The sequence below is a fragment of the Onychostruthus taczanowskii genome, unplaced genomic scaffold, assembly GCF_017590055.1.
Source record: "Onychostruthus taczanowskii isolate IOZ18803 unplaced genomic scaffold, ASM1759005v1 scaffold18, whole genome shotgun sequence".
Taxonomy (NCBI): domain Eukaryota; kingdom Metazoa; phylum Chordata; class Aves; order Passeriformes; family Passeridae; genus Onychostruthus; species Onychostruthus taczanowskii.
The window spans coordinates 5,251,017-5,275,000 of record NW_024499017.1 but is presented as its reverse complement, the minus strand read 5'-3'; the positions used below and the strand labels follow the sequence as shown (position 1 = coordinate 5,275,000).

Genomic DNA, 23,984 nt, shown 5'->3' with positions numbered 1-23,984 from the left:
ATATGAATTTCTTGCACTTCCTAGGCTCATATTTCATTCTGGTTTTGCCTAAAAGATGCTGATTTGGGAACTAAATATTCCACTTAATTCCTCTGTGGATCTGAATGACCACAACGAACACTAGTCTTAAACCAAAGCAAACTACTAACCTAGACCTTTAGAGGACAGCCACAACTCAAACAAGAGAAAGTAAAAATTTCTCAAAACTGCAATCCTATCATTAATGAAATAACTCAAGATGGCACAGCAAAATAGCATCAGACAATCTGTAGCTGTAATTTTGTTATTTGGAGGTTGCACAAGCCCTGCCAACTCCTGTATTAAATCTATAATCCAGCATTAGCCCCACACATGTCTCTCACAGCTTTGCATCACTCCACCAGGCCGATTATCATCCTGTCCTCCTCTTCCCTGTGCCCCCAGCCTCCCCAGCTTCTTGCAAGAACTGGCACATGGCTTCAGTGCAGGACCCTCCCCATAGTAACAGGGAGCTGGAAGAAGGCCACATTCCCCTTTTTCCTGCAATCATATGGGGTCACAAACCTTGAGGCAGGCATGGATGAGATCTGTACTGGGACAAGATGTCCCAACAGTGCATCTAGGGCACAGAGAGGAACAGCAGGCACTAACACTCACTGGTATTACAGTCATTATCGTGTTAAAAAAAAACCCCAGATGCTCACAGAATCACTGTCTAGCATTACAGCTTCTAAAAAGCCACAATGCACTATTTTTAATTGGAAAAAAATTGTTTCATACAACTATAAAACAGTATGGTCATCATGCATGGGTTTGTGGATCAGTTTGGAAACCAACACCATAAAGGCAACTGCAGGCATTTAAAACACTTCACAATTGAGGAATTAATTTCAAAATAATTACCTGAGCAGAATTGTAAGGCAACCTGAGAACTTTTTGGTTTTTTTTAAACACAAGACAAGCAAGTAAGATGCAAGGAAAAAGAAATTGAGTAGTCTCAATCCCAAACCTCTATAAATTCAAGAACAATTAACAGTGAACTCCAAATGTACCACAAGACAGTACATGCATTTGGGAGATTAAGCAAGAATTACTGTGAGAGACACCAATCATCTTTAGGGAAGAAAAACACCACCAAGTTTTCATTTCCTCTGGGAACTGAGACAGCACATTATTCACAACAGGAGACAATCTGTATTAGATCAACTTTATTATATTATCAAATTTGACAATAAAATATTCAAAATCTATTGAACACATTCATACACAGGAACATATAAAATGCCAGGCCTCAGAATATGTTCTGTACAAAATACTGGTTAGTGTAGAGCAGCAAAGTCACTGCCAAACATTCCCTGAATTTAAGAGGGCCTTGAACACACTGTGTTCCAAGAATTACCTTAATACCAAACATTCCTTCCTTTGGTCTGCAAATCCTTTGCAATTATTGCTTGTTATTGAAGCTTTCTGCTTTTATACAAATCACATAGTGACTCTGAACCTCTTCATAAGTACTACAATGACAGCTGAAAGCTACTTCAGCATTTTCTATACAAGTTGCCAAAAATAAGAAACACATTTGGTCCTGAAGACTAGTTTTGGTTTCTGAAAATCTCCTGGAAGAATAAAACAAAAGTAAAAGCTATGGAAAGAGACACATAATTAATGCTTTAGGTATAACAAAGATACATTAGTGAATTCAGACACTTCAGCTGTGCAGCGTGGCAAAGCACCTGAGTTAATCCTGTTATCAAAGTGCCACATTCTTACTAAAGATTTTTTTTCAGACCTCTCTCCCCGCAGGAATGGAGACAGCTCAGAGCCCATGGCTGCAGCAGGCGTGACAGCAATGCTCAGTGCTGCCCCTGCAGAGGATCTGCTCAGAGAGCAGCCACTCCTCACACAGTGCAGGGCTTCCACTTCAGCAACTGGAATAACGCATCCACTTCTCAGTGAGAACTGCATCCTAACGTGCAAGAAACTGCAAATGAAAGGGCTGATGATCATTTTGTAGGGGGAAAAAAGACCAAGAAACTCCCACACTTTCTGGACATAAAACTCCAGCCTGCAGATGCACTGCAAGCAATCAAAGAACACCAGAGGTGCTGTGCTTGCTCTCACAGCACTTATGCCTCAGGTACACACATTTCTTTACAACAGTACAACAAGGCTTTATAGTGACAAACAACAGAACAAACAAATAAAAGCCTTGAAAAACCTTCAGCTTCATTTTACCACATTATCACAAGGCTTGTCTACTAACAGAAAAACTGGTTTAGAAAACTTTAGGTTAAAAGATACAGCCAACTAATCTCAGAAACACAGTACTAGGTTGCCAAAATTAGAAAAGAATAAGAAAGTTGTGCTTTTTTTCTTCTTTTGGGTCACAAAAAGTGTATTTAAAAAATACTAAAGAAAAAAAGAACCAAAAAACCAAGCACTTTTTGAATCATGTATTTTGGAACTTCAAATCACAAAATATCCCCGCAGCTAAATTCTTGCTATGAGACTGAAAATGCTATTGATTAATGGGTAAGGATCCAAATGAATCTTACAAACATTCTCCAAATCAGGTTAAGAATTGTTTACCTACATTGTTTTCTCATTCTTCAGCCCTTGATGCCTATGTTGGTATCCTGCAATACAGCCTCCAGCTCCACTCAATCCAGTGCTTATTAACAGGCATTCTACTTCGGCAAGAAATACAGATTTTGATTATATGTTTTCTGTAATTTATTCAAATAGCCATTTATTCAAAAATTGAGTCAGACCAAGGAAGAGCTTTATCATCTTTGAGCAGTCTTGGAACACAAGCCTGAAGCTTATCCAGCTGACAAGCCCCGCATAAAATAGATCACTTAGCTAAAGGGCAATTTTTGGGGTGATTTTTTGAAGGTGGGTTGGGGCTTTTTTCCCCTCCTCATTGTTGTTGGGCTTCTTTTGGGGGAATTGGTTGTAGCTTGTTTTTGGTTGTTTTTTTTTTTTTTTTTCATTTCAGCAGTTACACATTGCAAAGGCTGTGGACAACTCAGTACTTACTCTGGAAAAGTCTAGGCAATCTTGCTGCTGGACTGTAGGGCCCTTGGCAAGTGAAGACAACATTAACGATCCATTTTAAAAATCAGGAAAATGTCTACACTCCCCCAACATAAGCACTAGGAAAAAATGCAGAGGGGGAAATAAAGCTACATAAGGAAGTTAAAACCTAGTAAGATAATTAGCTTGTTGATGACTCTAGTTCAAATTGTATTGAATTAACAAGAGATTTCTGAATTAAACTGAAGTCTTAAAACTACCTCCTCGTTCCATTCTACAATAGCAAGAGTTCAAGCCCATCAGTTCAACAGATCTTACTGATATGTCTAGTGTCAGAAAACATTTTAGGCATGATACCAAAATAGTTAAAACTTTAGCCTTTAGACAAACTCAGTTTCTTAAGTAACGAATCCTTAATAGTTTGATGAGTTGCTGCAACTCTTAAAATATTTTTCTTGGAGAACCTAGCATTTTGAAAGCATTCAAAGCTGTGTTTTTAAAAGTAAGTGCTGTCTAACTGGGTGACTGGTTTTAAAGCAAGCAAGAGAGAATTTTTGAGTATAACTATTTCTCTAACAGGACTTCTGTAATTGTGATGGTAAATATGATGGCCTTCAGGCCAGCACTTCTGTGGAGGTCAGAGTTGAAATTACTATTTTAACATTGAGTAGAACAACACTGTAGGAAATTACAGAACTGCCTGATCAGCAATTTATAGAAACATTTAAGGAACCACATGTCCCAACTTCTTCAAACTGCAAAAATGAAGCTTGTAATCAATGGGAAATTACATTTAGTCCTAAAGCAAAAAATTTCTTTTCAGTGGAAAGCAATGTTGATCCAATCACTGCCTAGTCATGTAAATGGACCATAGCCAAAGTATTTGACTGAGAACAAGGTTTATACTCCATACTGGCTTTCATTCCCCACTCTATTTCAGAAGTTCACTTTTCTGTAAATACTGCCCACCATCCATTATCATTTCCACTACAGGAGGTGGTTTTCCACCCAGCAATGCAATTCTATACCTTACAGACTGTTTGCCAGTATTCAGTTAGCTTTGACTGATGTGCTGCTCCACACTGCTACAGTTATTACAAGCACCAATCACAGTTTAGCTTCATTCCCTCGTTGAGAAATAAAGCACAGGCTGAGAATTCCTCAGACTCCAGACTGTATGTGATCAGGGATTCTAGAAGTTGATAAGCAAAACATTTCTCCAAAATAACCCAGTAGGGCACCTAATAAAGAAGCTTCAAGTAGTTTACACAACTATCTTTTCCCCCCCAACAGGCTGTAATAAATAAAAGTCTGGATTACAACAATGGTAGCACAGCTCCAGGCAGACCTCTTCCTAGTAGATATGCACAATTTACAAACTAATCCACTGGGAACTGTGGATCAGAACATACAAGACCCTTTAAAATGCTTACTGTGTTTGCCAAATTGTTAATACCATTCCCTGGGGCATCCAAAATTGCCATCCTTCCTAGCCTTCCACTCCAAACCTGCAAAGACCACACAAAGGAACTCTGGGATTTATGACTCCATGTGGTATGTGCAAGGGGCTGCACAATCTCCAAATGAAAGTCTGTATGACCATTGAACACAAACACCAGAGGCACCAAAATGCATATTTGACAAAAGTTTCAGAATGTGAAAATACCATGAAATATCATGAACACAAATCAGAGACAAACAATCATTTAGAATACCAAGCAACTTGAAAACAACCTTTTAAAAAAGCAAAATAAATAATTCAAATATCTAAGTATCAAGGGATTAAAAGGCATTTCCCCATATTTAAGGGAAGGCATCACAGGTGAGGAAAATAACTATCAACACAAGGTTATCACAAATCAAAGAGCAGCTTTTTCACATAGGAGATAGTAGTATCATTGGACAGCATTTCAATGTGCTCGTTTCCTGAAAGCTCCAACATCACCACTTCCTGTTTTTGCCTGTCCACCCACTTTCTGCATTGCAAGGCACTCTGTAAGTTCACTGTACCGTCCCCATCGCTGTAGAAAATCTTGGGCTCTCTGTCAGGGAAGCTTTCGTAGTGGAAAGAGTCGGGGGTTTCCACGCCCGTGCCGTAGAGGCAGTGGATGCGCACGCCGGGCGGGGTCATGCCGTACACCAGGTGCTCCGTGTCCTGCCTCATCAGCCAGCCGTCCTCGAAGTCAATGTCCCTGTAGAACTTCCAGTAATCCCGCAGAGTGTAGTTGGCTGTGGGGGTGCTCACAAACACCTTGTCTGGAGGCCACGTGTAGTTGTAGGGGAGCATCCAATTCGTGGAAACTGCTGATCTCTGCTGGTCTCTGATCTTGAGTGAACTGATAACGGGGATTCTGTTGTTGTCACCTTAGGGAGAAAAGTGGAATTTCATTATCCATAAAGCAAGACATCAATCTTAATCAGCAGCAATTACTAGCACTCATGGTGATAATTTGAATAAGTTTGTTCTCCTGGCTTACAGTGACAATTTGAAAAGTTCTTCCTCATTTATGATTGTCTCATAAATTAACTTCTACAAACTGACTTTTAATAACTTCCAAGATTTAAATATGAGTTGATGAATAACTGAAACAAATGGCTTGAACTAACACATGACTAAGTGATAATTTATATGCACCTTCCTGCATATTTTAACCCTGTTCTTCCATCTTCACAAAATCAAAAGCTGCTTAATAAATACAGTGATTGCTTAAAAAAAAAATAAAAAACAACGAAGGAAAAAACCCAACAAAACCCTGAGACAAACAAGTTTATATTCCTTGTTTGTTTTCATTATCACAGTGGCTGTCACACCTCAATTATTTTGTCAGCTGAACTTTGAATTTTATTTTCCATTATTTCCAGGTGGTTACAGCATGTAACCAGGTCAACCATGTCCATTTTACAGCATGTCCCGGTCAACCATGCCCTAAAAATTGACATGCTGCAACTGAAACCACTATTCCTGAAAAAAATACTTTGGTGCTATTTCAATTCCATGGGGTGGCACTATTGCTTCAGCAAGGAGACACAAAGCACACTAATGCCATCTTTAGGAAGACTATATGGAGACATTGCTAGTCTGAAACAGATAAAGAAAATTCAAATGCACAGCAAGAATCACAAAGGTCCTAAAAAATGGGTCTCATGATACTGTGTGGTGGAACAACTTCGCTGTGCACTCCCACCACTAAGTTACTGAACACTGCTTGGCAGTTTTCAGCAAGGAAAGCCCAAGTTCTGAACTGAACAATGAAAGGAATGTGTACAAGATTTATTTCCAGCAGAATAATCAAACATAGAACCTGACTATCCCAGCCTTCTCTTACAGAACTGAAACAAAGTGCTTCTCAAATCCTTTACTTTTCTCGTAAGTTAAGAAGTACAGGGTGGCCAACACCACATTTAAGTCAGCAGACACATCAAAACATTAGGTGTAAGGAATACACTGCTAATATTCCGACCTTTCAACATGTTAAAAATGGAAACAAACCACTGTGAGCTTTGTGTCTTTGTGCCCTACAGTGGGACCCAGCAAAGCCCATGTACGAGAAGCTGAAACTGTGACAAAAATCTCCAGAAAACAATTCCACCTGTGTACTGTTTACCACTTAGATAACACAGCTGTGGATTTGACATGAAGTTCCTGGCATCACATATTATAAACAGGAATGGGAGCAGAAAGAATGCATTCACAGAGTGCCCTGCCTTTCCTGCTGAAATGCAGTATTTTCCTTTAAAGCAACAATTCTTCAGCATACTAACACTAATAACTTCAGAAACTCTTAAATAGATTAATGCAGTCCAAGGGCTGATGGTGGTGCTTTATTACAGATATTTGAGATAGAAACTGCTTAAACCTGTACATTCTGATATTATGTTTGCCCATGTAACTTTCTTACATGATTCTTAAATTTCTGCTCCAAAACATGGAAGTTTTAGTACAACAGATACACAGACTAAAATATGACTGACTATATTTTAGTAGAAATTTAGCTATTCATTATGCATTAGTATAATTAGCCCCTTTGCTTGAGATGCATTATAAAGTGTAGACAAGGTATGAAGCACCAACAGAGATACGGGACTAGGGAATACAATTGTGTAATTTTATGAGGGTGATATTAACATTGTTCACTTCTTGCCATTTCTGTAGCAAGCAAATATGTCAGACAAAACCTGTGGGAAAAGGGAAATAAATTTTTACAGTGACATTTCAACAGCTTCAACAGTGTGTGAATTGGGTGTTTGTATTGAATCAAGTTTTCTAATTAGTAATGGAGTAGTGCACTCCTGTTGAGAATCAAATGCCTTTGCCAAGCAAAGCATTCTTTGCTCCGTCCATGCATGGCTGACTCTTGTTGTGTGTTTTGCATTTTGATGAAGACCAATTTTTGATGTCAACTTTGATTAGGAAGAAGATAGTGGATATCCACAGCTAACAAGTCAGAAACAAGCTACAAAACCAAGCCAGAAACATCGAGAACTGCACGCCAAAGCACATGATGTAATTATGGTATCACATGATGGGTAAGTGAAGATTTTCCATCGGTCATTTTCAGTTACTTAGTGAAGTACATAATGCTGCTTTATTAATTTTTTTTTGTTTTTTAGTCTCTGGCATATCCAGTGTGCTAAACCCAAGACCTCAAAGATTCACTTTCCTAATCTGCAGAGTAATAATTTTCACCTGACATTTACACTGTTGACACTAGTTCCCCACTATCTCCACAAATTTCCTTTAATGATAACCTCACGCAGCTGTGTGATCTTTAATCAAAGGAAACTGCGGAATGTTCTGGAATGCTTGGTAGCTTTGCCATACTGAACAGAGAGCAATCAGGCTGGTGGCAGAAGGGACAGAAAGGGAAGGCATCAGGCCAAACAGCAGACAACACAACAATCTGCTGAAAAGAGGTCAGGAGAGGTCAACAAGGGAAGAAAGCTCCTGGTTACAGGATGTGGGAAATCTCAGTCCACCCCCACAAATTTGAAAGATAACAGTTGGGTTGCAAGGCTTGAAACATCAAGTTGTTGTCACTTGCAAGAAAGTATTTTTCCCTTCATGGTACCTTAAACTCTCATCCTGCAGGCCTACAGTCAACAGTCTGGTTAGCACTGTGCACTACACACACAGTACAGGGCAAAGCCTCAAATTACCTACCTGAAGCCAGCACACGGAGAGTTTTAGCCACTCCCCCCCACGGAGCACCTAATGACACATAATCCTTGATGTACTTGTCCTTCCAATCCTGGGACTGGCGGTTCAGGAAGTAGAGGGTGTACATATTTCCCATGCTGTGGGCAATCAGGACAACAGGGCTTCCATACTGCTCATACAGCAACTCTATCATCTTGCGAAGTGCCACAAAATAGTCTTCATTCTCATCTAAAATATACAGATTACACAGTGATAGTTGTTAATTGTGAATGCTGAGCTTTAAAAAAAATAAGCTTTTAAATAATGGTGTTGAACTGTCTGCAGAATTAATAATGCAGACCTTAGAAATTCCAGTATTGAATGGGAGGGGCGGGGGTTTTACGTGGACATACTTTGCTGAAATGGGTTTTTTTCTGTTGTTTTGCTCTGGTTTTAAGCAACTTTTAAGTAGCAAGTTGTTTAACAAAGAAAAAAAAAAACCAAAACCACAAGACCAAGATTGCATTTGCATCCAGGAGCACCCAGACCCCAAGAACTAGACAAAATTAAGTTTTTAGATTGTAAAGGATAAGAGAAGTTATTGGATACATTATTTTCTGGCTAGAAGAGTCATAATTTTATTAAAGTAACAGTGTATTATTTACTTGGTGCCTTTCTCCAGTCATAAGGTGCTCCTCTTACATCTTCATCACGTTTGTAGCCCCAATCTACTAAACTCTGCACCAACATATAAAAGTAGCTTCCTGTAAATATCAGATAAGAGAGAAACAGAAGAGTAACAAGGTTAGTGTGAGAAGCAGCTGTCAGCCACTACTGCAAAACAAAGTTCCAGAGGCATTATCTCTGACAACATACATACACATTAAACCTGCAGTTTGCCTTTAACAATCTAGAAAGCTGCATGCATATTAAACAAAATGAGTTATGCTCACTATCCCCCAAAATTGAGAGAATATCACCATTAAAACTTCTTACTACATGGCTGACCTCTCAAGCATTTTGGCAGCCAAATGTAGTATAGGCAAAGTGGATAAATCTTACTCAGCAGAGGAAAGTTTACCCTTGAACTGCAACATAATAATTTTGAGGGGTTTTCATCAGAGTCATAGTTTTGTTGATCACAAATTAACAACAGGCAGGAAGTAACAGTTGGCCTGGACTTAAACATTTGTTCTTGAAAACAAATGCTTATTATATACCCTAGGGCAGAACTCCAGAAACTACCCCAAAACTATTTTTTTTATCTCTGGGGTAGTGAACTAAGACTTAAGTAACCAAACATAAAGCTTTAATAGCAAAAAGGGAAACAGTTACAGACTGCATATTGAAAGATGTTACTTAATAGAAGGTTTGATATATGGGATTTAAGTATTACCATGACTGCATTCAGTAACAGTGTCAGAACAGTCCACTGAACAGAGCCATATTTAAGTTTTGAGAGAACCTCACTTGTTAGTCTTGAATGTTTACCATACTGTCCCTCAAGTGGAGAATGTAATCATAGCTCTGTTCTAGGTGTAAGAGTGATGTAGTGCAGATAATTAAGCACATCAGTGCCCTTAAAGAACAGATCCATGCTATACAGCATGTGAAGCTCAGTCCATTACTGCCTATTCAACTCCTCCAGTCTTCAGCCACAGTGAACAACTCACAAAAGCTTATCAAACTCAGTGTTTTCTGAAACATACTTCTACAAAAACACCAAATAAAAAACCCTGCAAACACATTAATGCAGAAATCTTTTGCAGCACAAACGCAATTATATAATTATTCTGACACCAGCAAAATACAAGGAGCTACACATTGTGGTACCATATTCTCCCAATCCAATTAACCCATTCCTAAGACCAAAGAACATTTAACTCAGAACTTGTTCTTTTATTTCAGTTTTGCTTGTCAAGCTTCTGTCACAGAATTTTCTACTCAACTATCTCATTTTCAGAAAGCATCTGTCCTCAATATGCCTACTCAGATTTCATCCACCAAAGTTAGATTTGACACAACACTAAATAACATGGAATCTTCTTGTCTCAATCCATCAGGCCATGCAACAAATGAAACAATACAATGCAATGCAAACTCTTAAAAGCCAAGTGAGCTCACAGAATTGTAATTTGAAATCACATTTCAGAAGCTTGTTGCATAAAGACAAACTAGAAAAACCTCCAAGTGACAAAGCACTCCAGACACAGCTTGTACATACCAACGCTCCTTTTACTTGGGTCAAGAAATTCCAAGGAAAATGTCTGCCCAAAGCCTGGCACTCTGATATCCACTCCATCTGGTGGTTCTGTAATCTTACTTGTTCGATTATATACCAGCCTGGGGAGGAGGGGAAGAAAAACAATTAAAAAAACCATTGAACATGTTTTATTGCCACATGACAACCCTCAGTTACACTGGGTCTTACATTCTGAGTGCAGTACAAGAACTTTAAGTGCTGTTACTCAGAAGGAGGAAAAAAACCCAAGCCAAGCAGACATGATCAGAGTACTCTTATGGCTAAGAGATTATACAGTGCAAATAGTTACTTTAATTACTCCAATGCTTCATGGTGCAGAATCTAAGACTTTTTGTCCCTGTAAAACTGAGCATATGGAAGTGTGACTGAACTTCATCTTTAATATCACCTACTTTATATAGTTCTATAACATTTGACTATGCATCAAGCCACAAAATGGAAAAACTTATAAAGAGCATAGGAATGTGGCAATAGGACAGAAAATACCTATTAAATCAGACATAAAAATATTAACCTATCTAAAATAATTAATTTCTCTTTAACTAGAAACATCCATACCAGCATAAGGAAATATACTTTATTTCCTGATTAATGACAACTGGCACCTCAGGAAATATACTGAGGTATTAAGTGTTGTGTAAATACTTTTCAAATCAACTTAGGATGTGAAGAATCTGGAGCACTGAGTCAGGAGTTTATTTCTTTAATCATCCCTATTATTACAGTTGGGGGTTGGTTTGTTTTTAGTACCATATCAATATAATTGCCATTTCTGAATGCAAGTTTTTTCCCCTAGATGAAGCCTAAGAATCTAAACCAATGCACAAAAATCTCTTACAAAAATCTCTCTAATCCATAAGGCACAGGGCAAGATAAAGCAGACTGCTTTACAACAGCTCGGTACATTCATAAAAGAGCAACATGCCATCACAATAGTTTCTAATTGCACCAGCTAATTATTTCTTGTTTTCATACATATATTTATATTATTTTTACAGGAATACTAATAAAGCAGGTTGAATTATGAAATAGCCCGAAAGCTTTAAATTGGGCAATTTTTAAAACCAAAATATTTCAGAATTGTGCATCAGTTTCTGCCTATTTCCTCTTGTCCTATTACTTGGCAGAAAAAGAAATAAAAAAAGAAGAAAAAAAAAAAAGAGCAGAAAACCTCCTCCTTGAGATAAGTCACAGAGGTGTCTAACAAGTGATCAAACCTACACTGAGTCACTGGTAGAGGAGAAAGTGGAAGGAACTAAGAGAGCCTCTGCTCCTCATCAGCAATTACAGCTGCTTCAGAGGAACAGAGCTACATCTTCAGACCCATCCTGTTAGCCTACCCAGCAGAATTCCAAGTCATTCCTCTCACTGGTCTTGAATCAGAAAAGGAATTTAAATGCAGCCATTCTGCACATCAGCCTATGGAAAGGATGTAACTGCAAAGAGCAACATTTCTGCTCTTACCTGATATTATCAATCCAGCAGTCAATGATGACAGGCAGAAGCAATTCTAGATTCAGCCAGAGTGTAAAATAACTGTCTGTCTTCTTAGAGCAGAGATAGTGCACCACTGATGGCTTATCTAACTTGGCTTCCAACTGATTACCTAAGTCTCCTGGAACTGGAAAATATAAAGAGGAGAGAGAGATATGAAAAGGAGACATTTAATTAAAGCATATAACATTTTCTATTGCAGTATACGCAGCTAAATACTGCAGCCCTTATGTGCATTATCACTGCACCCAGAGACACCACCAGGTTTTGTAATTGGAGAAAAAATACTACTAAATACTGCAGCCCTTATGTGCATTATCACTGCACCCAGAGACACCAGGTTTTGTAATTGGACAAAAAATACTGCATAATAAGAAGGTACTACATATACACTTTCCACTGAAAATATTTCTATATTTTCAAAGGTCATTACCTGAGAAACCCAACACGTAGAATGATTCTGGATGAACAGCTCCTAACTTCAAAGAGCAGACTATAAAGCAGCATGCATGGGTAAGAAAAAAAAAGATTGCCTAGGACATTACCAAACTTATCTGTGTTTTCAAGAACAAACTGAATCTTTCTGAAAGAACTTTTTTCCCAGAGCATCACAACTGCACAACTTGGTTCTCTTTAAACAGTTGCCTACCAACTATCAACTTGACATTAGAAACATAAAAAGTATTGATTTATAACAATTTTCAGCACCAAGTTTCCAGAGACAGTTTACATTCTGTTATGTTTAGCCATTTTTTCCTCAAGAACCAAAAGACAAAAACATTTCAGTAACTGAAATTTTTTTCTGTATTAGAAAAATTTAGAAGTTAGGCACTTCTTAAGGGATCCCTCCACTCCTTCCAGGTCCACAAAGCCCCCTTTTTAGGGTGTGCTTGTCAATGTTTCGTTTTGAAGTTTTTTAATGCAGGTCTACCCATACATTTGTTCCCCCTATGCCCCAGTAAACTGCAACCAAATCAGTTTGAGTTCTACAATACATTGATACTTACCAATGGTTTAAGGAAAGAGATAATATCATTTAGCAGAATGCCTAATTTAACTGGAAAACCAGATGTTCTTTTAGAAAAAAAGTTATTGCAGAACTGAAAAAGGCCAAAACTTCAGATAACCACACTCTTACAACCTCCAACCACAGCAGGTTATGCCCGACCATGAGATGTACCTCAGGATTTCTTTATTAACTACCTCTACTTTCTCATTAGGTTTTTAGGAGCTTTATTTTTGTCACCTGAAGTGAAACGTTAAAAGGCCCAGTAGCTGACCATGGTTTATTTTAGGTCATATTTCAAGGACTCTGATATACTGGAAAGCATAGTAAGGGAGATTACACCATTGCATCACACCCTAGAAAGAGTTTACTGAAGTTCAGTCTTGTAACCTCACAAAATCCTACTTAGTAATTGCTTAGAAAACTAAGGCAACAACTTGTTCCAGTCTCGTGCCTCTGCCGTATCAGTGCTTTTAATTGGAAGGGGAACAGAATGTAATTCTATTTATATCAGCCTTTCATGACTGCCCAGTTTCTGCAGCAGACCCGCCAAGGACAGAACAGGTTGATTTTGTCTTCAATTTCAATGCAAAACAAAGAAGAGTGACATTTTGTTCTAGCCTGGAATCTCACTTCCTTGGGTAAAAATAAAATTCTTCCAGCAAAGATACCCTTCAAAGACTTAGACAAACACCTGGGGTATTAGAGTTTGGAGAACTTGCTGAGGTTTCCAAACTGCACTCAATCAATCACAAGCACTCCTGCTCAGAGTAGGGAAAACTCACAGCTGAAGAAGCTTCAGATTATAATCAAGATACCTCTATCAACAAAGCACTGAAAGCAGGAAACTGTATAAAGTCTCACTTGGACTTAATGGAATGATCTTAGATTAACTGCAACTTTCATTTAGTTATTTCATCTTCAAGCTTCTGGAGGATAGAGGCTCTGCTCCTGTGTCCAATTCAGGACACAAGATGAGAAACATGACATACAGATTTTACTCAAGGGATGACAAGGAACAAGATGAAAAATGGCAATTTTTTTCAATTCTAAACAAAAGATAAAGGACAAATTCTACCTGTGCAAAGATAAATACTTAGCTAAAAAAGAAATTCTGATGTACAAGTATGAAGCCTGTTTGTTTGTAAAGCAGGGATTAAGAAAAATGTTTTTGTCATGTTTACATTTCCATATTAACAGTAAAGTTGCTAATCACTATCACTCACACCTTAGGGCTTTTTTATTTGCTAAAGTATACTTTGCAAACTGAAGATGCTTCGTGATGAATCTATAGGAAACAAAATACAGATTTTTGGTTTTGAGATTATGGAAAAAAACATGCAAGATCTTCAGCCCTCAACCCAACCAGTTTAACAGTGTTAATGATTTACATTTTGGCTGGAGAACTACTTAGTGGTTTTTTATAAGTAACAGGTTAAAAAATATGACACTGAAGATTAATTCTGTAGGTTAAGGGTGTAGCTTTCTAAATTTTCTATGGTGGTATTTGAAAGCAGTAGAAAAACATTTTTCCCTTTGTTTTCAGATCATACAGAAAATGGTCCTGCAGGAAGAGTAATCTGTATGCAATTTTTCTTCTTCTCCTCTCATTTACCATTATCTTCAGTTTCTAAACCTTTTTGCTAGAAATATTAAAGAGAGTTCTTTAAAGTTCTAAAAGTTGTTTTTAAAGGCTGCACACTGAGCCCAAAATAACTTGTTTGTGAAGTTCTGCAAAATACATCAGCACTAGTTAAGACCGGATGTCCAAGACAAGATCTTCAGCAGTACCCTGCTTCCCTAATTTGCAGCTGTGTAATTCCTCTGTTGATTTCAGAACTGCAACATTTGGAAAAATTAGATTTCTTATTCAGCAGAAAAAAGAGTTTCCATAAGATTTTGTGTTCTATCAGTTCTAGCACATCCTCCTTTTTCACAAAGATGCTAATCCCAACAAAACTCACTCTAATACATCAATAAGCCAAATTCACTTCCAATATTCATAGTATCCTTGGCTAATTTTTTGGTCTCATATGGCCTGAAAAAACTAGTAGATCTCCCTCTGGGATGTGTTTTTATGTGATTAAACTGTATAGAAAAGCACATTTAGAAATATCATTAGAGTTTAAGAGAGGTAACAGATTGTGAATTGCAGTAATTATCTTTAGGATACATTCCCACTCTTGCCTATCACTATCCTTAAGTCTTAATGACAAATTCACAGTTCCCACCAAGAGACAATAAGCAAATTGCACCCTAAAAGTGACTTGCATTAAGACTGCTCAGATAAGAAAAAAGATCATTTGACAAATGTCAAAATTTGAGGATCCTAAGGAAAAAAAAAAAAAAGGCATCTATTTAATAACAGGGTGGGGAGCCAGGATATTTTTTTCATATGGGGAAAAAAAAAAAAGAGGGCCAGCAGTTGGTACATTTTTACTACTTTTATCTGAAATGCAAATGCCTTTGTGTATTTACCAACTATTGTAACTTTTTAACCAGTATTATTTCCTCAAATAACTGTCATCTTTTTGGTTCTATAAATTAGTCTTCCTTCAAAATGAAGCAACTTTCCAGGAAAATTAATTTTAAACTCTGACTACAGGTCTCTGAGAACATCTTGAAGCAGCTCATAGGCTCCATGGACTGCCACAGAAAAGGCCTTGTTTAAAATTAGGAACAAGAAAGCAAACAACGTCTCACATGATACTTCCAGATACCTTGGATCACATGAGGCATAAACATTTAAATCACTCCTGACATCTAGCCAGCTGACCATACAAACATACACAGCTCAATTAGCAGTCAGCAAGAATTCACAGGCACAGCTCCTTTGCATGTAAATCAATTATTAACAAACTTCATTTAGGTGTCTTTCTAGAAAACTTTAGCCAAGTACCTAACAAATTGTTTGCAGAAGGTATCAGAACATTGATATAGTTATTGTGTTGAGTCAGCTCTAAAAGGTAAAGAGTTCAGTGCATCTGACACTGGTCTCATAAGGATGGGCTACCAGCTCCAAAAATGCCTAAGACTCAAGACAGTATGCAGTGATTATTGATGCACTATATGAGAGATTGGAGGAGGAAGAACAGCCACAAAAACTGCTTGAAACCAGCATTAAAGACAAGCCTGTTGAACATCACCAAACTGATAAAAGAAGTGTAAAAAATTATAGTTCATCTAAATATAAAGCAGATACGCAGAAGCACTTGCACAGAATATATGTAATATACATTTTTAGTAGATATTTAGTAGAACAGAAGCATTCAATGGGTTATTTTGGTTCTTAAAGGAGATTTTTCTGTAGGATTACATCATACTGGCTAAATGGAAAACACTTTAAAAAAATGCATAAAAGCAAATCAGTATCATAATTAGTTTCCTTTTTCCCCAAAACACTTGGGAAAGGAAACTGAGACGATCACCTTAGGTTTTAATGAGAATTGTGCCTTATATCAGACCTTCAAGCAGGCTCTGCAAATAAGGTTTTGACTTTCACCTTCTTCTTTGATGTCGTTATATGAATGCTCTTCAATGCTTTTTTATTTAAATCTCAGAGAAAACAGAGCAATTGCACTGCAGTATTTTGCTGTCAGTTACTACCCATGGCAATTTGCTCCCTGGTGTTGCTCCCTTGGTATGAATGAACACGAGCTCCAGGTACAGCAGCTCCTAAGGCACCTGGAGGATGCACAGACCAGGTAAAAACAACCTAACCCGAGCCATGTGGTGTCACTCTCCACATTCTTTGTGCCAGCTCCTCCATTAAAGTAATTCAACTACAAAATTAATCACTTCTTCCTCATCAGGTTATTTCCTCATGCTTTAGCAAGACAAAGGACTGCACAAAGTGGCCAACAAGCAGGTACAAGGAAAGCTACGTGAGCACTAATGAGCTGCTAGACTGGCACAGCTGTTCCACAGAACCACCTTTCACCTGAGCCCGCTGGGGGCTCTCCAAATCTGAGAGCTGCTGCCATCACAACCAGCAAGAGTTACTAGGCTGTCTTCATGCAGCTCAGCTGTTTTCAGATGTGAGATTCCTCGAAGCAGCAGTTTTGTCAGTACCTGGGCAGCAGAACAGAAGTTACCCATATATGAGCAACACTCCATATTTTGCAAGATTCTGCTCTAGTTCCCCTCTGTTACTTGGGTAAGCATAGATTGCAACTGCAAAGCAGGGTCATTACACAAAAGGTTTGAAAGCAAGCTACACTGGGTCTTGTGACCATCCCTGGTCCAAAATATTTCTGAAGGGATCACTATGTTGACAACATTCCTTTAAACAGCATTTCTTTTTTCTTTATTCCTTAAGATCAGGCGGCCAACTTGCCACACACAGAGTATGACCAAACTTAATTCCCCTTTCTACTGAGGCATGTTAACCTCCAAACAGATAAGACTGCTTTGATCATGAGAACCTGTTCAATACAAGATAAAAATTTATTTTAAAACTGATCTTATATGAGAAACTAGGAGTCTAAATGCCAGTCTGACAAATCAGGAGGATCAACTCTGTATTCCCACCTTGGGGGAATACATATTCCCACCCAAGCTTGTATAGGCTTGCATAATGCAGCCTTACACCTCTGAATCTTTTTCATTTGTGTATCCAGGTGATGTGGGTTTTTCTCCCTTCCCCCAAACACCTGTGTTAAGCCAGCACTTAGAATGCTTCCCTAAATTATTCTCATAAGCCCTTCCATCATCCTCATCACAGCAATTCCTAAAAAGCTTATTTTAACATGTCACGCACACAAGAAGGATGAGGACTGGGCAGCAAAAAATCTAGCAAATTTTAAAATGCAGAGACTGACTAGAACACAGTTCTGCAGCATTTGATGAAAATTCACTGTAACAGCAAGAAAGTCTGTTGTAAAGCACTCTGGATGAACATGTGCTCAGCCACACAGTATTTACCAGAATGTCTCTTCAGGAAATGTAGGTCAGCCACAGTTCTTAAAACCATCCTTAGGGAACACATATACTTACAGTAGATCCATCAGTAGTAAATCCACACTTCTACAGTCAGTAACCCTTTCTGCCAGTTGCTTTTAAATCTTTGATTCCTTCCCAGATAGAGTTCACTGTTGGATCAGCAAGTAAAATATCTTTGTCATCAGGAAGCTTGCACTGGAGCAAGTGCCAAGGCCTATTTGCTACATCCAGCACTACAGAGCAGAAAGATGGCACAAAAGATTGTTTCTAGCCTTCCCAGACAGAATTCAAAGAATTCTTCCTGCTTCAACTCCTGCCTCTTAGGACACCCTTCTGCAGTTTCTACTTCCAAACCACAGCCTGTCAGTTCAGAGGCCTTTTAAGAGCTGTGGATTTGTACACACTGTACCCTGAGATAACAAGAACATTTTTTAATACGCTCTGGTAGAGTTTGCCCCTCTAAGTCAGAAGTTTGTAACAGCAGTAACAAAGTCACCATCAGAGCCTAAATTATTATCAAGAAATTGAGACTGAACTGAACAACATGCCACTTTTCTAATCTTCCCAGTTTTTCTTCCCCGGTGACCATCAAGATTAATCAACAATAAGAACATACAGCATGCTGAATATATTCACAGGACTGGCTACCGACATTACTACAAATGCACCTGCTGTCTTGGAATGCTTAAGAATTACAGCTTCAGCAGACAAGTTATTGAAACATTTAAAATTTATTTACATCTCATTACCAATGGATACAAAAAGCAACTAATAAATATTACTTATTAACTAGCATATTAATATTATCTGCATATTCATTACAAACTATTTTGTGTTAACAGGTGAAACCACAGGCCAGTAACAAATTCTCGTTTTTCATTTTACGTGATGAAGCGACTATTTTTTTCTTTTTTTATTTGGCAGTTGAACTGCTGGATTGAATCACTCCTCCTTCCACATCTGATTCTTTCACGAAAGGTTCATAGAGAGGAAAGACTTAAGCAGGGATGCTCTGGTGTTACTTAATGAGCTCGAAGCGTGTTAAAGCAAGCCTTGTCTGTTCCCCAGCCGCTGCCAGGCCAAGGCAGCCCCAGCCCGGACCTCCCGCGGCTGGGCCGAGCCGCCAGCGCCGGGGCAGCTGCGGAGCCACCGCTCGGTGCGGGCTCTGCGCCCCCAGCGCCCCCGGGCACTGCCAGCGGCGGGCGGGGCGCGCTCCCCACGGCCGTGCGGAGCCCGCAGCGCCCCGGCCCCCCGCGCCGCCCCGCCGGGGGTTGGTAACGGGGCCGGCGGGCTCGGCTCGGCTCAGCTCAGCTCAGCTCAGCCCGGCCCCGCAGCGCCCGCCCCGCCGCCTCCCGGCTCTTACCCAGCACCACGGGCGGCCCCGCGGGCCGGCGGCGCGGCGCGCTCCCGCCGCCGGGGCACAGCAGCAGCAGCACGAGGAGGCTGAGGAAGGAGCTCCGTCCGGAGCGCGGGAGGAGCCTGGCGCCAGCCGGCAGGAACATCGCCCCTGCGCATAACCCCGGGGAGAGGACCCGCCACCGCTGCGCCGGGGCTGCCGCGGCCCGGCCGGAGTACGGCCCCGCCGCCCGGCACGGCCAGAAAAGGGCCCGCCCGCCCCGCCGGGCCCGCCCCCGCCCGCGTCACCGCCGGGCGCGGAGGGCCCGCGCGGCCGCTGCTCGGCTCCGGCTGTGGGAGCTCGTTCATCCCGCGGGAAGTCCTGTCAGTGTGGCGGCCCGGGCTGTGGGGAGCTCGTTCCCTGTCCGTGTGGCGGCCCCGGCTGTGGGAGCTCGTTCCCTGTCAGTGTGGCGGCCCCGGCTGTGGGGAGCTCGTTCCCTGTCAGTGTGGCGGCCCCGGCTGTGGGAGCTCGTTCCCTGTCAGTGTGGCGGCCCGGGCTGTGGGAGCTCGTTCCCTGTCAGTGTGGCGGCCCGGGCTGTGGGAGCTCGTTCCCTGTCGGTGTGGCGGCCCGGGCTGTGGGAGCTCGTTCCCTGTCAGTGTGGCGGCCCGGGCCGCAGGCACAGGCGGCTGGCCTGGACAGGTAGGGCCAGCTGCCCCCGTTCTGCTGGGGCCGGCAGAAAGCTCTGAGGAGGGAGACGTGCTGAGGGAGGAGAGCGTTTGTCTGTCATTTTTACGACTACAGTTGTTTGGTCGTAATAAAGTCTACCAGCGAAGTAATGGGCGTTTGCTGCAAAACAAGTCTAAAAATAAGTAGCGCATAAGGGGCGTGGTCAGAATGGTTGAAAGCCGAAGTGCTTGGAAGAGCTGGGAATTTTAGTGCTACGCGGTCAAAGGACTGAGCAGCTGATAGAGAAGCTCATGGGCACATCTGCACTTCAGGCAACACCCAACTAACCTGAGAGCTAATTGGTACAGAGGATCCCTGGCATCAGGCGCTTGGCAATACTAAGAGGAAAAAAAAATCATTAGACCTTTATACATGTAGCAAGAACAGGCAGTCCTGTAATTACAGTAATTTGGAACCAGAAGTGTTATAAGCCTTTGTGCTTCAGCAATACCAGTTAGTAGGGGCTACGTGCTCTGGTTGGTGTGCAGGTCGTTTGATGAGTGTCTGCCTGTGGAGAGGAATAAGGAAGGGTATCTACAGAAGTAGAAATTAAATAGAGAAAAAAAACTTGTACTTTAAACCATCAGTAATGATTGTGCTGATGGGCCAGACAAGGTTTCCTTGACTCAATCATATATCTGCTCCTGCTGTGGAAACACATTTTCTGAGCCAGATGTTAGCAATTCATGCTCAGGATAAAGCTATTTCTGAAAAGATTATTTTGCAACAGGAGCACTGCACTGTCTCCTTCACAGCTTCCTACATCCCACAGTGGGTCTACTAATTTTCAGAAATATTCTTACCTTGAATGGTTAATACATGAGCATGAACAATATCACAAGTGAAGATGTGAGTGAAAGACAAGTAGAAGTAGAATTTCTGGCCTCACTGAATTCAGTATTCAACAACTTCTGTAATTCCTGGAGAGACATGTCAGAGATCTGTGTGTGAAGGCAGAATCTGGTAAATCAGATACACAGCCTGCTGAGAGGAGTTTAGAAAAACTGCATTGTCTTGGCATTAACATGGAAGAAGAAGGATACATCTTCCTCCTTAAATAAGAAAATAAAAAAATAACAATTCAAGGAAGGTAAGGCTAAGTCTAAATCTAGACTTGCCTTTTTCTAGGCAGCAGCCACACCTTGTGTGTTTACATCCAACAAACCCAAAGACAGGTGCTTAGTCACCATGCAAGTGTTGGCATGTAATGACCTCCTACTAAGACAAACTACAGGGTGTGCAAGTGTGCCTGACTAAAACCGATTGCAAAAGTGAGCCTCGTGTACGAATTAAAAGTTACAAAATGCAGCAAAAGGCCTTATGGGAGGGTAAAACACTATTTAAAAGAATGACTGTGTCTGAATTCAGTTTTCTCTCATACTCAAAAGCCCCAAAATGCACATGTCCAAACAGCCTGGCTGGGATCACTTGTGCTATGACACAAGGATCAAGGGAATGACACCTGTCAAGCCCTCTGCATCTTGTGGGTTCCCTTGGGTGGCATCATCCTGGGACAGATTTTCTGTCCCTGGCTGGAGGCCTCTAAGGGTACAGGCCTTTGGGCTCCAGGTACACTTTGCATTTGTCAGCACTTACAAGTGCTCCTAGTGATTATCACGTGTATCACTTCTGTAACCATTTCATTGATTCTACTCAAGATGTCTTCAAACCAAGCTTAGTATTTCCTTTACAAATCTCTGTGCTGTTTTGACAGCTGGGAACCTCCTCACACTTCATTAAAATAGTCTCCATCTAATTCTGTCCCAGGAAAACCCTTCTAAGCATGTAATAGTTATTCCTGCAAGCCCAGGCTGTTTAGATAACTGTCTTTCAGCTGATAAATCAAGAAGCATTTGTTAGTTATTTCTTTTATTGTCTCCTTTTGTGAGGTCAGGACATTTGCATTTAAACACAAAGTGCATTAAGCTCTTTGCCTTTGTAAGGTTTAACTATGCACAGCAAATTTCTGTTTCCACACTGAGTGCCATGTCCTATTGTCACTCACACCAACAAACCCAGGAACCTGGACACACGGCATTGCTTTCCAGCTGATGGTACCCTGCTATTAATTGAGTCAGTGTAACTATTTCCCAGGGCTGCTTTGTTAGAAGAGCAATCCAGCTCTTTCTCCACAGAGAATGACTTAACAACAGGGATTTGTAGATTAAGAGCAGTTCAGGAACATGACCGTGTGTAGCCAGACAAATCTACCAGTCATCATCCAAGGCAGATTCAAAGAATAGCAGAACCAACTACACATCTGAACGGCCACTGAAATTCCAGCCAGCTTGTTATTTTATGAAATACATTTTATATACTGCTTCCTTCACATGTTTGGTATCAAAAGTTGGCTAGAAATGGAAAGTGAAGTTTTAACAGTTAAAACTGATAAAAGGACTGCATCCTTTTCACTTATGTATGAAGTGAAAAAAAAAATCATTATCCATACTTCAGTGGCTAGTTTGTTACCACTGTAGAATTTTTTTTCAGGTGCATAATTCATCTTCTAAGAAAATATTCTTTACTTCTTCCAAAAAACCCACACCATAGAAATAAACCATATTAAATGCCAGAACCCACAGTATCAGTAGCATTATCTTTATTTAAGACTCTTTGAGGGCTTGCACTCTTGACAAAGACCATGAATTGGATATGAGTTTGCACACTGGTTATTTAAGAGAAACAATCCTTTTCAAAAATCTACTGTTTGTTTAAATGTCTTCTGTTTGATTGAACAGAATTCTCTGTTTTCCTCTGATCCTTACCACTGAAGTGGTGTTTGTATTGGCTCAAATACCCTCAAACACGATTGTGCTGACTTACACAGGTAGAAGACCATTCACATCTTTCTAGTTTCAAAGAAAGATGTGAAGACAACCAAAAGTGTTATGCCAAATTTACTCTGTAATTGCAGAGTAAATGCAATTTACAGAGTAAATTGCATCTGTCCTTGCAGCTCAGTGCAGTAGCACAGTCCCAGGACACAACCTGACATGCATTTGAACCGGGGCTGCAAAGACAATTCTTCCTTTCACTTCTCCCTGCTTCCTCAGTGCTTCACATCCACTTCTGTATTGTTCCCCATGGTGCTGCTCAGTAGCATTAGGATAGTAAACAAAAACTGTGGTTTTGATTGTCTTTCAGGCTAAATTTGGTTACAGTGTCAAACAGGGACTAGAAAAAAGGGAAGAGAGAACTTGAATAGTGGGAGTACTGAAAGTGCAGACTTATATAACCATTAACCCACAAACTCAGAGCCAAAGTAGGGTAACCACAATTAACAGAGTAACAGTCATCATCTCTCCTATCTTCAAACCTTTAATCCATGTAGTAGAAGTCATATTACTCCTTTGGCTCATGTTTTGCTAAAGCAAATCAATTTGTCCTTGTAAACCACCTATGTAATAAAGCTTCATAGTAAATTGTGAAGATTTAATTACTAGCACATGGAATTTCAGAATTCTTGCTCAAAGAGAATTTTGTTAGAATCTGGGAGTGAGAAATTTTAGCAAGAGTGCTTAAACTTAACTAGTGGGGCTTTTACTCAAGATTTACTCAGAGCTGATATTCTGGCTTGGACCCCTGAAGAATTTTGAAATTGGAGCTAAGCAATATATGGAATTGAAAAAATAATTTAAAAATAAGAGGTGGCATGGGAAGATGAAATAGAGAGATATGATTTTGTGTAGGATGAATATATGAGGAAAAGTGTTGAAAATGTAATCCATGTTGTGATGAAAACTGAGTAGGTTGAGCCCTCAGGCACAGTTTATGTCTTGCACAAGTTCCCACAAAGTACAACAACTTCCCAGCACATTGCGAGAGTGCTAGAACTTTTTGCTCTGCAGAGAAACTTGGGCCCTCTGAGGTAGAAAGCTGACAAGGTGGTTTAATCTGCAGACAAGGTACTTTTTCTCTGTGAGGAAGAGATTTGGAGAAAAAGCTGAATTTGGTGTGCTGTCACTGTAAGGCTTAACAAGTCTTACAAGACTGAGTGTGGTTAGAGAGGGCCCAGTGCCATGAGTCAAGCAGCAGCATTTCAGGATTCTAGTCCACATGTAATAAA

The 23,984-nt window shown here is 40.2% G+C and overlaps 1 protein-coding gene across 1 annotated transcript; it reads right to left on the bottom strand.

Moving 5' to 3' along the window:
• Positions 1–1,172: 1,172 nt before the first annotated feature.
• Positions 1,173–19,448, bottom strand: PLA2G15 (phospholipase A2 group XV). The gene is made up of 6 exons (XM_041400379.1): positions 19,220–19,448; positions 11,880–12,036; positions 10,377–10,495; positions 8,818–8,916; positions 8,177–8,401; positions 1,173–5,379 (listed from the first exon to the last, which is right to left on the bottom strand). Exons 1-6 carry the CDS (start codon positions 19,356–19,358, stop codon positions 4,868–4,870), a joined length of 1,251 nt encoding a protein of 416 aa, XP_041256313.1. The 5' UTR covers positions 19,359–19,448; the 3' UTR covers positions 1,173–4,867.
• Positions 19,449–23,984: the final 4,536 nt, after the last annotated feature.